The following is a 12088-nucleotide window of genomic DNA, read 5'->3' as shown; positions in this document are numbered from 1 at the left end:
TTACTAGGGTAAGTTTGGCGGCGTGAGTGAAGGAGGCTTTGTTTGCGAAATAGAAAGACGATTCTAGATTTGATTTTAGATTGGAGATGTTTGATATGAGTCTGGAAGGAGAGTTCACAGTCTAGCCAGACACCTAGGTATTTGTAGGTGTCCACGTATTCTAGGTTAGAACCATCCAGGGTGGTGATGCTAGTCGGGCAGGCGGGTGCGAGCAGCGAACGGTTGAAAACCATGTATTTGGTTTTGCTAGCATTTAAGAGCAGTTGGAGGCCACAAATGGAGTGTTGTATGGCAATGAAGCTCGTTTGGAGGTTAGTTAACACAGTGTCCAAAGAAGGGCCAGATGTATACAGAATGGTGTCGTCTGCGTAGAGGTGGATCAGGGAATCACCCGCAGCAAGAGCGACATCGTTGATATATACAGAGAAAAGAGTCGGCCCGAGAATTGAACCCTGTGGTACCAGCCATAGAGACTGCCAGAGGTCCGGACAACAGGCCCTCCGATTTAACACACTGATCTCTATCTGCGAAGTAGTTGGTGAACCAGGCGAGGCAGTCATTTGAGAAACCAAGGCTATTGAGTCTGCCAATAAGAATACGGTGATTGAAAGAGTTGAAAGCCTTGGCCAGGTCGATGAAGACGGCTGCACGGTACTGTCTTTTATCGATGGCGGTTATGATATTGTTTCGTACCTTGAGCGTGGCTGAGGTGCACCCGTGACCAGTTTGGAAACCGGATTGAACAGCGGAGGAGGTACGGTTAGATTCGATATGGTCAGTGATCTGTTTATTAACTTGGCTTTCAAAGACTTTAGAAAGGCAGGGCAGGATGAATATAGGTCTGTAACAGTTTGGGTCTAGAGTGTCATCCCCTTTGAAGAGGGGGATGACCGCGGCAGCTTTCCAATCTTTAGGAATCTCAGACGAAATGAGAGGTTGAACAGACTGGTAAGAAGGGTTGCAACAATGGCGGCGGAACATTTTAGAAAGAGAAGGTCCAGATTGTCTAGCCCAGCTGATTTGTACGGGTCCAGGTTTTGCAGCTCTTTCAGAACATCTGCGATCTGGATTTGGGTGAAGGAGAAGCTGGGGAGGCTCGGGCAAGTAGCTGCGAGGGGTGCGGAGCTGTTGGCCGGGGTTGGGGTAGCCAGGAGGAAAGCATCGCCAGCCGTAGAGAAATGCTTTTTGAAATTTCCGATTATCATGGATTTATCGGTGGTGACCGTGTCGCCTAGACTCAGTGCAGTGGGCAGCTGGGAGGAGGTGCTCTTGTTCTTCATGGACTTTAGTGTCCCAAAACATTTTGGAGTTGGACATACAGGATACAAATTTCTGTTTGAAAAAGCTAGCCTTTGCTTTCCTGACTGACTGTGTGTAGTGGTTCCCACTTCCCTGAACAGTTGCATATCACGGGGACTATTCGATGCTATTGCAGTCCGCCACAGGATGTTTTTGTGCTGGCCAAGGGCAGTCAAGTCTGGAGTGAACCAAGGGCTATATAGGTTCTTAGTTCTACCTTTTTTGAAAGGGGCATGCTTATTGAAAATGGTGAGGAAATTACTTTTAAAGATCGACCAGGCATCCTCGACTGACGGGATGAGGTCAATATCCTTCCAGGAAACCTGGGCCAGGTCGATTAGAAAGGCCTGCTCGCAGAAGTGTTTTAGGGAGCGTTTGACAGTGATGAGAGGTGGACGTTTAACCGCGGACCCATAGCGAATGCAGGCAATGAGACAGTGATCGCTGAGATCCTGATTGAAAACAGCAGAGGTGTATTTGGAGGGCAAGTTAGTCAGGATAATATCTATGAGGTTGCCCATGTTTACTGATTTAGGGTTGTACCTGGTGGTTTCCTTGATCATTTGTGTGAGATTCAGGGCATCTAGCTTAGATTGTATGACTGCTGGGGTGTTAAGCATATTCCAGTTTAGGTCACCCAACAGAACAAACTCTGAAGATAGATGGGGGGCAATCAATTCACATATGGTGTCCAAGGCACAGCTGGGACCTGAGGGGGTCTATAACAGGTGACAACAGTGAGAGACTTATTTCTGGAGAGATTAATTTTTAAAATTAGAAGCTCGAACTGTTTGGGCATATACCTGGAAAGTATGACAGAACTTTGCAAGCAATCTCTGCAGTAGATTGCAACTCCTCCCCCTTTGGCAGTTCTATCTTGACGGAAAATGTTGTAGTTGGGTATGGAAATCTCAACATTTTTGGTGGCCTTCCTAAGCCAGGATTTAGACATGGCAAGGACATCGGGGTTGGCGGAGTGTGCTAAAGCAGTGAGTAAAACAAACTTAGGGAGGAGGCTTCTGATGTTAACATGCATGAAACCAAGGCTTCTTCGATTACAGAAGTCAACAAATGAGAGTGCCTGGGGACACACACAGGCTGGGTTAGCCCCTACATCACCCGAGGAACAGAGGAGGAGTAGGATGAGGGTACGGCTAAAGGCTAGCAAAACTGGTCGTCTGGTGCGTTTGGGACAGAGAATAAAAGGAGCAGATTTCTGGGCGTGGTAGAATAGATTCAGGGCATAATGTGCAGACAGGGGTATGGTGGGGTGCGGGTACAGTGGAGGTAAGCCCAGGCCCTGAGTGATGATATAGGGAATAGGGTGCCATTTGGTATGCAGACAAAGTACAGAGCACAGTGCAAGTATAACAGCAGGCCTGTGTGTATTAACACACATACTAATCTCTCATGTTATCCTATATTTATGTCATTCTCTGAATCTGGCACAGTGGAGGGGTTTTATTCTCCATATTTTTACTTATTCAAGAAATATATTTTCACTCACTTCTTTTAAAGTGACATTTTTAAGGTCTGAGTACGTCAAATAAATGAAATAAACTTTTATTTGAGTAATGATAGTTTATATTGTTTTATGTAACTAAAACCCTACATTCCTCAAGTTATCACTTCTTTGTTTTCTGTTTCTTCCTCACCCCTTTAGCGGACTACATTGTGATGCAGTTTGGGCGGGTTGCGGAGGATGTATTCACCATGGACTATAACTACCCTATGTGTGCCCTCCAAGCCTTCGCCATTGCTCTCTCCAGCTTTGACAGCAAGCTGGCCTGTGAGTAGCAGCCACCCTCAGTCCTTTCCCTCCTGAGAAGCTACCTGCTCCAAACTGAAGGCCTACTCATGGGCCTCCATTAGTCCATCAGTCCCCTCACCAAGGGCTGCAGTTAATCCTGGGTCACCATTGGGGCCCAACACCGTCCAAGAATCCCCCTGGAATTTGCTTAAGCCGAGGATGGTGTGGAGGCACAAACTGTCTGCAAGAGTGTCTGTGAGTGTGTGTATGTGTTCTGGTGCTCCTTAGGAACCCTTCCAGTCTCTATTCAGGATAAGGATATGTCAATCAGTGAACAGGACAAGCACAAAGACTAATCCACTCTTGATTTTAATAGATCATGTTTTAAATTAAAAATGTAACAATGAATTCTGTTACTTTATGTAGCCGTTGTGGAATTCTAACATTTCTTTAACCATTAATTACTTTTCAATGAATTTAACATTTATTGCAACAAAAAAACTAACAACTGTTCATCTTCATGTTGAATTGGTTGAAGGAGTTTCATCGTATTAATTAACCCCCAAATGCCACCTTTAACTTATTCAATATTGGACTGGAAACCATTAGGTTACAAATTAGGACCGATTCAAGATTGAAAACATAATTCAAGATAAAGCTCCTAACAAATAACACTCTAACTTCATAACTGTCACTAATATTACTCATTTGAACATCACATAACATTCACATCCATGTATGTGTTTATATTGTTATTTATGTATTTATACATATCATGACACAGGTAACTGCCAAAATAAAGGAAACCCCAACATAAAGTGTCTTAATAAGGGGTTGTGTCACCACGAGCCAGAACAGCTTCAAATCACATTGGTATAGATTCCTGTCTGGAACGCTATTGGAGGGAGGCGATACCATTCTCCACAATAAATTCCATAATTTGGTGTTTTGTTGATGGTGATGGAAAATGCTGTCTCAGGTGCCGCTCCAGAATCTCCCATAAGTTTACAATTTGATTGAGATCTGGAGACTGAGACACACACTTTAAACCCCCTATACTTCTTTGAGACCCCTCTGAGTTCTATTCTTCTAGCCATGGTAGCCAAAATAATAGGTAACTGGGCATTTTTATACATGACCCTAAGGATGATGGGATTAAATAACTGAGGAACTACACCTGTGTGGAAGCACCTGCTTTTTGTATCCCTAATTTACTCAAGTGGTTTCTTTTATTCTGGCAGTTACCTGTATCTTGTTCTTAAGTGTGTCCATATCCTTAGTTTACACACATTGAATCTCTGTTTTTGAGCCTGAAGCATACATGATTGAAGGGAATATCTGTCATAGTTAGTCAATTGGACATGAACAGACCAGGTCAACGAAGGGCATGACACACAGTCCGTGCATCTTGTAAAACATCATATCACACTATCAAGTATGAGAATGTATAGGATGGTGCACTTTAACGACGTTTACAGTGTATGTGAAATAGCTGTATATATTGTGCCTTTGGAGACAAAATCCAATTTTATGCTTTAACTTGATCAGATGTTCTCTCTCTGAGACGGGACTTTGTAATGCACCTGCCCTGTCTGAGCCTGGGTTTCTTGGTTCTGTCTGCTCCCTCTCCACCCTCTACTAGAAAAACACTTCTTGAGGTGACAGGATTTGTTCCCTTTTCTGTTTGGTTATATTATTTTCAGATAATGAAGTCACTAAAGTCAGGGTTTTTTATATGCCCCTACTGTAAATTCTCAACTCCCTGAATAAAATATGATTTACTAATTTGTCCCCAGGAATCTTAACAAATTAGATTCAGTAATATAACGTACAGAATCGGTTATTGGCACCAGGCACAAGACCATGGGCATTGTGGTTTGCAGATTCACTCATATCTTCATCTGACATTATCAGATGAACTGATAACACCCATCTGATAATGTGAATCATTTCACACGTTATCAGAGACCAAACCACTCAGATATGGCAAGGATAGTAGCAGGCCTGTGTGTATTAACACACATACTAATATCTCATGTTATCCTATATTGATATCATTCTCTATGAATCTGGCATACCAGAGGATTTTATTCTCTATATTTTAGTGAATCAATAAATATCTTTACCCTACTTTTAAATATATATATATTTTTCTGACTTTATTGAACAGATAGAAAGAGAGAATGACAGTGGGGAAAGATAGAAAGGTTGTGTCAAAGGGCAGTAGACTGGATTCAAACCTATGCTGATAATGTAGAAATGTGCTGGAGGCTGCGACATTACCATTAGACCACCTGGCCACTCTCCACACTTGTTGAGAGGCAAAAGCCTTTCACAAAATATATGAAACTATTTTATATTTTATGGATATTAAGACCAAATGAAAGCAAACAGCAAAGAACAATCTCTGAGGCAGCTCATTGCTATTGTAAGTTATGAAAAAGGGTCTACTTTAATCAACCATGATATTCCTGTTTCTTAGTAATGTGTTCCAATTTCGGAATTTTTAGGCAAACTGCTGAGATCCTTGCAGAAAAAAATACTGTGCTTTTCATATCAAGTTTCTTTGTGTCCAAGAAACAAGGCCCTTTCATTCTATGAGTGTGTTTAGTACTGTTTCACTGTAATGTAAAATGTGTACATTGTTCAATATACGGTGTTTGTATACACACAGTTCTCTGATTATGAAAAAAATAAAACTCCAATGTGTCAAACAACGGTCACATGCACCCACAACACTATGTATACTCTCTGACTGAACCCCTGAGATGTCTGTGAAGTGATGATATGGTCGTAAAAGAAAATAGGCAGCTAGTGTAACCAATGTGAAATGGGCTAGCTAGTTAGTGGTGGTGCGCGCTAATATCATTTCAATCGGTCACTCGCTCTGAGACCTGAAGTAGTTGTTCCCCTTGCTCTGCAAGGGCCACGGCTTTTGTGGAGCGATGGTTCGTGGGTGACTGTTGTTGACGTGTGCAGAGGGTCCCTGGTTCAAGCTCAGGGCGAGGAGAGGGACGGAAGCAAAACTGTTACACTAGGATAGTGGGCAGTGTCCTCGAGGACAGCGGTACAGTAGTACAGTGTATTCAACAGGAAAACAGGAGACTCAGATACAACTCATGGACAATTCATTTTTTATTACGACTACATTCTGGGCTTAATAGTTGCTGGTTTGAAAAAATATTTTTCATATGACCTTTTAATAGAATGTGTCCACTTTAATAGTCTTGAGATACAAAAGCTGGACTTGAACGATCTACCTCTGTTTACTCATTTATATGGGTCCCTGCTCTCTCTCTGTTTACAATCTATCCCAGAGGACACCAGGGTCTCTACAATGCTTGACTGCCATATTGGAATAAAGTTAGTCAGATAGTTTGATGTCTATCATCAAAGGACATGATGAATTGTGGGTAAATGGTTTTCTTTAAAGCAGCATGAATATTAGGGTATTAGGTAGTCTAGTAGGATCACAAAATTCACCCACTGAACAGCATATTCTGCCTTGGGACGCAAGGAGACAGGATAGAAAACTGGGATTTGCATAAGGAGAGGTACATTCTTGGGAATATTCAGAACATTCAGTAAGGTCAAAGGGCTAGAGAGGCAAGTTTAGGATGAGCTAGTTTCCTCATTGACTCTGCCCTCTGTCTCTCTCCTGTTCCTCAACCTGAGAGAACTCCCAATCCCCAGCTCCCCAGACCTATCTGGTGGGGTGAAGCTGTCTGTCTCTTCAGACTGAGACAGTAGAATGTACTCTTCTTCCATCTCTTCTTCTGCTTCTGGATTACTACAGACATCACAACTAAAACTGAGAGCCTCGGCCTCCATCAGTGGGTCTTCATCACCTACTACTCCCTCTTCCTCTGTCTCATCCACTTGCTCCTCTTCCTCTGTCTCATCCACTTAACATTTAACATTTAAGTCATTTAGCAGACGCTCTTATCCAGAGCGACTTACAAATTGGTGAATTCACCTTCTGACATCCAGTTGCTCCTCTTCCTCCTCCTCTCTATACCTATATTCATAGACCGTATCCTGCTTAGGGTAGTGAAACACGTCTTTGTGGTCGCTGAATCTGATGAGCTTTTTTACTCTGGTGGGACTACTACCCGTTTCTTCCATTCATCCTTCAGGAGGTGGGGGCGGGCAGAGCTACTGCTCCTCCTCCCCTGCTTCCTCTTCTACCTCCTCATCCACCATCTCCTCAGCCAGGGCCTCGGCAGTGGGTATCTGAGTCAGCAGCAGGCTCCTCCCAGGATGGTGATGGGGTCATAACTGCCTCTGCGCTCCTTATACTGGGGGTAGGTCTGAGAGAGAGAGAGAGAGAGAGAGAGAGAGAGAGACTCTACCAGAGGGGACAATCAGAATATCAACTCATAGTTCAACGTTTTGCTAACTTACCTTTTCCACTAACCCTCTGTCATAATTCTATAGAAGTACAGTAAGTAATACTCAAAGCCTCATGTGAATATTATTTTATGTGTGGTGAGTGACAAAGGAGCCTATGTGTTGTGTTAACCTACCCTCTCAGTCAGCAGCGTAGGGCACCATCTCAGGTGTGGCCCCTTCCATCAGTCATACCTCCTGCATCACCCGGCTGATCTTACTCAGCTTCCGCAGTAACTTCTCCTGCTTGGATGCTCTTCTAACCTTGCTGCTAGTCGTGCTGAATGCCACCAGAGAGCAGCAGAGAGGGGGGAAAAGTGGGCCTCAATACCAATGTGGTCCTTCATCATAATGAAATGGCTAAACACTGCCTCTAGGATGAGCAATATTAAAAAGTTATTGTGAAGAGGTGAAAAATGGCATGAGTAAAGAGAGAAGTTAATAGCTGAGATTTGTCCTGAAAGGAGATATTTGTCTCTGAAAAGGATTGGAAATCTACTCCCGTATGGAGTGAAAATGAAGAGAGCCACTAATTGCATGTTATTGATCTAATATACACCTTATTAAGAAAGATCAGAGTGAATATCGTTATCTGTTATTGGAGATCGAATATTCACCGTCCATGGATGGTGGCCCCAATCTCTGTGTAAAACAGGAGGCTTTTAAATGTACATGCTTTCCTTCAAGTTGCATCAAATCTACAATGAAGTACAATCTTCAGGAAGCACAAAATATACACTTGCATGGTGGGTAAGAGTGCGAACCTATAAAGATTGACATGTCATATTTTAACAGTTGGATCCAGACAAAAAAAACAAATGGCACATGAGCAAAGGAATGCCTGAATATGGGAGAGTTAATCAAAGAATTTGCCCTTTCATTTTTATGTGGCGTCCACCCTGATTTATCCCTGCAATGGAGTCATTTATTTGGCTCTTCTTAGATCTGGGCTGGGAGAAGTGGTGTGTAAATGGAAATATGGGCCATTTACCTGTTAGGAGTGCTGCTACTTCTGGAGACAATCCTCTACTTCACCCTCTGTCTCCAGCAGCTTCTCCTGAAGCTGGGCCAGCTCATCATCTGCTGGGAGGGAAACATGGCAGTCAGGGATGTAAAGAGCAAACTCATGCATGGACGAACACACACCGTATCTAGAGTTGCTTTCCAATGTTGCAGAAAGCCTTGAGATTCAACATTCACTCTGCACGTTCAGAACTACACGTTCAATACTCAGGAATGGAAACAAATCAACCATTGTGACTCAATGTTTCTTAATTACGCAAGGTGAGAGTGGCATTGATACATAGGACATGAATAGATTTATATGCTTGTCCCTGTCACATTGTCCCCCACCCCTACCCCCTTAGCATTCATTTGATGAATGGAGCTAAACCTCTTAGTGCTGATCCAAAATACATGCAGTAATTGGTATTAGACACTGCTGGGCTGAAACAACATTACTTCTGATTGCTAATCCAGGTCTAACAAAGGCAGGGAACAAAGCTCCCTGTGAGTTGGACAGGATCCTAATCTACCTTATCATGGAGTTGCTTAAATTGGAGCTACTGATACATTCTGCAGGGGCCCTGACAAATGGAACGATCAAAACAATGAGGAAGTTGATTGAAAATAAGCCCTCAAAGTCATGAAAGAGGTGACTGTAGAGAGGAGCTCATTTACCAGATGATATTTCTCCTCGCAGGGTGTGCTATATCCTGCATTAGTCTTTTATCAGGGTGAATCATCACGGAATGTAGGACCTAAATGGTGTGTGTTAGGGAGGTCAGTTGCATGGGACTTTTATCAACTGCGCTATGAGATAAAAGGCACATCATATACATCATTGTGTCATTCACAATGGCCTAGCTATTAATGATGTGATGCTGTCTACTTACTCCTCCTCTTCTGCCAAGCTTCAAATGTCATTGTAGGAAATCAGCATACCAGTTTAGTACTTTTTCCTTTAGGCCTAGTTGTCATCTGTGAATACAACAATGCATTTATGGTATGCACACCTTGTAATGTACTGGATGCACTGGACTCCTAGCCAGTATAGGTATGACATGGATGCTGTTAAAAACTGTAATAGTCTACATCTTCTACATTCCTGCCTCTAAATAGTTTGTCTATCCATTTGACTGAGCCAGTCTAGGGTGGACATTGTGCAGCTTATCTAGAATATGATGAAGAGGATATAGAGTAGGATTCCAAATCCGTAGATGGGGATGGCCTGGCTGATCCGATTGGATTTAGTGGCTCCTCGGATCTGAAGTGTGCCCATGCCTTTGACTTTAGCCAGGACCTCAGGGCTGTGGGGCCCAGAGTCATGAGTCCCCTCCATCCACTGTCCGAGGCCCTCCTCTGGCATCTGTAGGCGATGCATCATGGGAGGATAATACTCAGGACCAACTAGGAATGAGAACAGCGAGCACTGATCAACACACTAGGAAGAAGCCTGCAGTGTTCAATGATTAATCAATGTACAGTTTACTGAAGTATAATATATTATGGAGAGAGATGGTCACAATGAAGAACAGGAAAAACAAGACAAATTACAACTACTTTATTGGAATGGTGTGGGAGTTCATAAAACTGGCAAGGGCGATGAGGAGCAGAACACAGCAAAGAGGATAACCTCCTAGACTAAATAGATGCATACAACCTGATGATGATGACAAAAGTGTAGGCTATAATAACTTACAGTTGTAGGCTATTGGCAAAATGCATAGACTTATATGAAATGCTGTATTCAATAGTTACATGCTGTTACTGTACGTATTATACATTATTTAGCTTTGCTGGCAGGTTTGTAGATGGCTAGAACGATACGCAAAATATGGAATTATCTTCCAAGCATCAAAGCCGAACTGCACATCAACATCAGAACGGATCAGTGATAAGCTGCCTTACCCTCGGGCTGCCCTACATCATTCTTCCCTCTCGGGAAAATTATTTAGGGAAGGAAAAACGAAACACAGAGGACAGAGCAGAAAATCAGAGTAACCTTCTACATAGTTGTCATCGACATTTTGTCACAGATAAACTGTACCAGAGATAGTAGAGAATGGAGTATATTTGGCTGTACATTAAACCTCTGGTCGTCACTAGTTATCACAACCACAAAGTCATAATTATGGCTACACCCCGCCCATTTCTACAATTGTTATTCGTACAATCTGATTTTAAACCTAACCCTAAACACACTGCTAACTTTATGCCTCACCTTAAATTTAGCCCCTTCAAAACGCTGTTTTTTTACGATATAGTCCATTTTGACTCTGTGGCTGTGGTAACTAGTGGAAACCCAACCCTCCAGCATCCTTCCTGATTTTTACAGCTCAACGGAAGTGACCTGTTTTGTTTTGGCTTTGTGATTGGTGTATTTTCATGCAGTTTGCAGTAGTCATGGCTGGAAGGCATCCAAGCTTTTATCAAATTAACGTCAGATTTTACTTTTCGTAGCAGGTTATGATAATTAGATTAAGATTAGGAACATGGTAAGGGTTAGCAAAAATGTTAATAATATATACTTTTGACGTTCATTTGACAAATACTGGATTATATATAGCAAGGCCTGCTTGCAGTCTCATCCATGTCAGGCGTCATCCGCGGTCCAACAAAGTAGGCCCTACCGTGTAATTCTGAAGATATCCATCAGATGGCAATGCAGCTTTAGCTATTGGAAAGGAACGCTGCCACGACCTCGCTCTCCAACCAAGTTGCGTCATGAATTGAGGAGCAAACACAATTGGTCAGATTTCTGCAACTAATTTACCAATCACATCCATGTTTTGATTTGTATTCGCATCGTGATTGGTCTATGAACCCATAGGAGGCCATTGAAGTGTATAAAAACATCCTTCATTTGAGTCTGTACTTCAATGTGGGAGGAGCTATTGGAGGGCAGGCTCATTATAATGGCTGTTTTTAGACTCAATCAGGCAACGCAATTTTATTCCCCTGTTTTTTAGTGTAATACTTTTTGAATCACTTCAGTAGGATGAAACAACCTGTAGGTCGAAACTTTTGCAGTTAAGTGTAACACCTATCAGGCCCCCAAGGACTGGAATTACCCAGGCCTGCCGGGTTTAGGGTAGGGACGTCACACGGATCCCAGATAGCACTGACGGTCTCAGCTATTGGCAACTGTAATCAAGGGCGAGGTCAGTTACCATGAGTACAACGATGGCGGTTTCTGTTCTGTAAATTCCATTTACCATTGCATAGGCTTGGCGATACAGGGAGGATGGTCGAGGGGCCTATTATATTTTGAATTCAGAGCAGTAGATTGTAAATATTTCTGACGAGTCACCGAACAAAATAATTACCCTACTCTAAACTTTACAGATATAGTTCCATATGGTTGATATTTCACATAGGCCTACAGTCTCAGTCCTTCAGTAATATTGACAAAGGTCTCCCTGAGACAATGTTAGTCTAATCTCATTACCAAAGTTGGCCTACAGTAATTGTGTTCATTGGGCAATTATAATTGCCCAGAATTATTTATTTTATGTGAAAGTTTTGTAGCCTGCGTAGGTGAAGCTAGCAGAGTTTAGTTCACTAAAGCTAGTGTCCAATAGACCTTGGTTAGGGCCCACTCACTTTGTTTTATGAGTGTGAATGTATAGTTTAGCCACATGAGGTCTG

The 12088-nt window shown here is 42.6% G+C and overlaps 1 protein-coding gene and 1 long non-coding RNA gene across 6 annotated transcripts in view; one reads left to right on the top strand and one right to left on the bottom strand.

Annotated features, from left to right (window-relative positions):
- Positions 1–5779, top strand: part of LOC135557787 (tubby protein-like) — a 113869-nt gene extending 108090 nt beyond the window's left edge. For all 3 annotated transcript variants that reach the window (XM_064991411.1, XM_064991394.1, XM_064991403.1), the window contains one exon: positions 2963–5779. In XM_064991411.1, coding sequence (XP_064847483.1) covers positions 2963–3096 — 134 coding nt within the window. In that variant the 3' untranslated portion in view covers positions 3097–5779. The remainder of the gene's footprint in view (positions 1–2962) is intronic.
- Positions 5780–6166: 387 nt separating this feature from the next.
- Positions 6167–10766, bottom strand: LOC135557778 (uncharacterized). Of its 3 annotated transcripts, none has more exons than XR_010458263.1 (5): positions 10349–10766; positions 9334–9847; positions 8430–8521; positions 7576–7718; positions 6167–7359 (listed from the first exon to the last, which is right to left on the bottom strand). It is a non-coding gene; the product is annotated as an uncharacterized LOC135557778 (long non-coding RNA). The 3 variants fall into 3 exon arrangements; XR_010458261.1 differs by having other exon boundaries at positions 10662–10766; XR_010458262.1 differs by having other exon boundaries at positions 8430–8518; positions 10662–10766.
- Positions 10767–12088: the final 1322 nt, after the last annotated feature.

This window comes from Oncorhynchus masou, chromosome 2 (assembly GCF_036934945.1).
Source record: "Oncorhynchus masou masou isolate Uvic2021 chromosome 2, UVic_Omas_1.1, whole genome shotgun sequence".
NCBI classification, from domain to species: Eukaryota; Metazoa; Chordata; class Actinopteri; order Salmoniformes; family Salmonidae; genus Oncorhynchus; species Oncorhynchus masou.
This window is presented reverse-complemented; position numbering and strand designations above follow the sequence as displayed.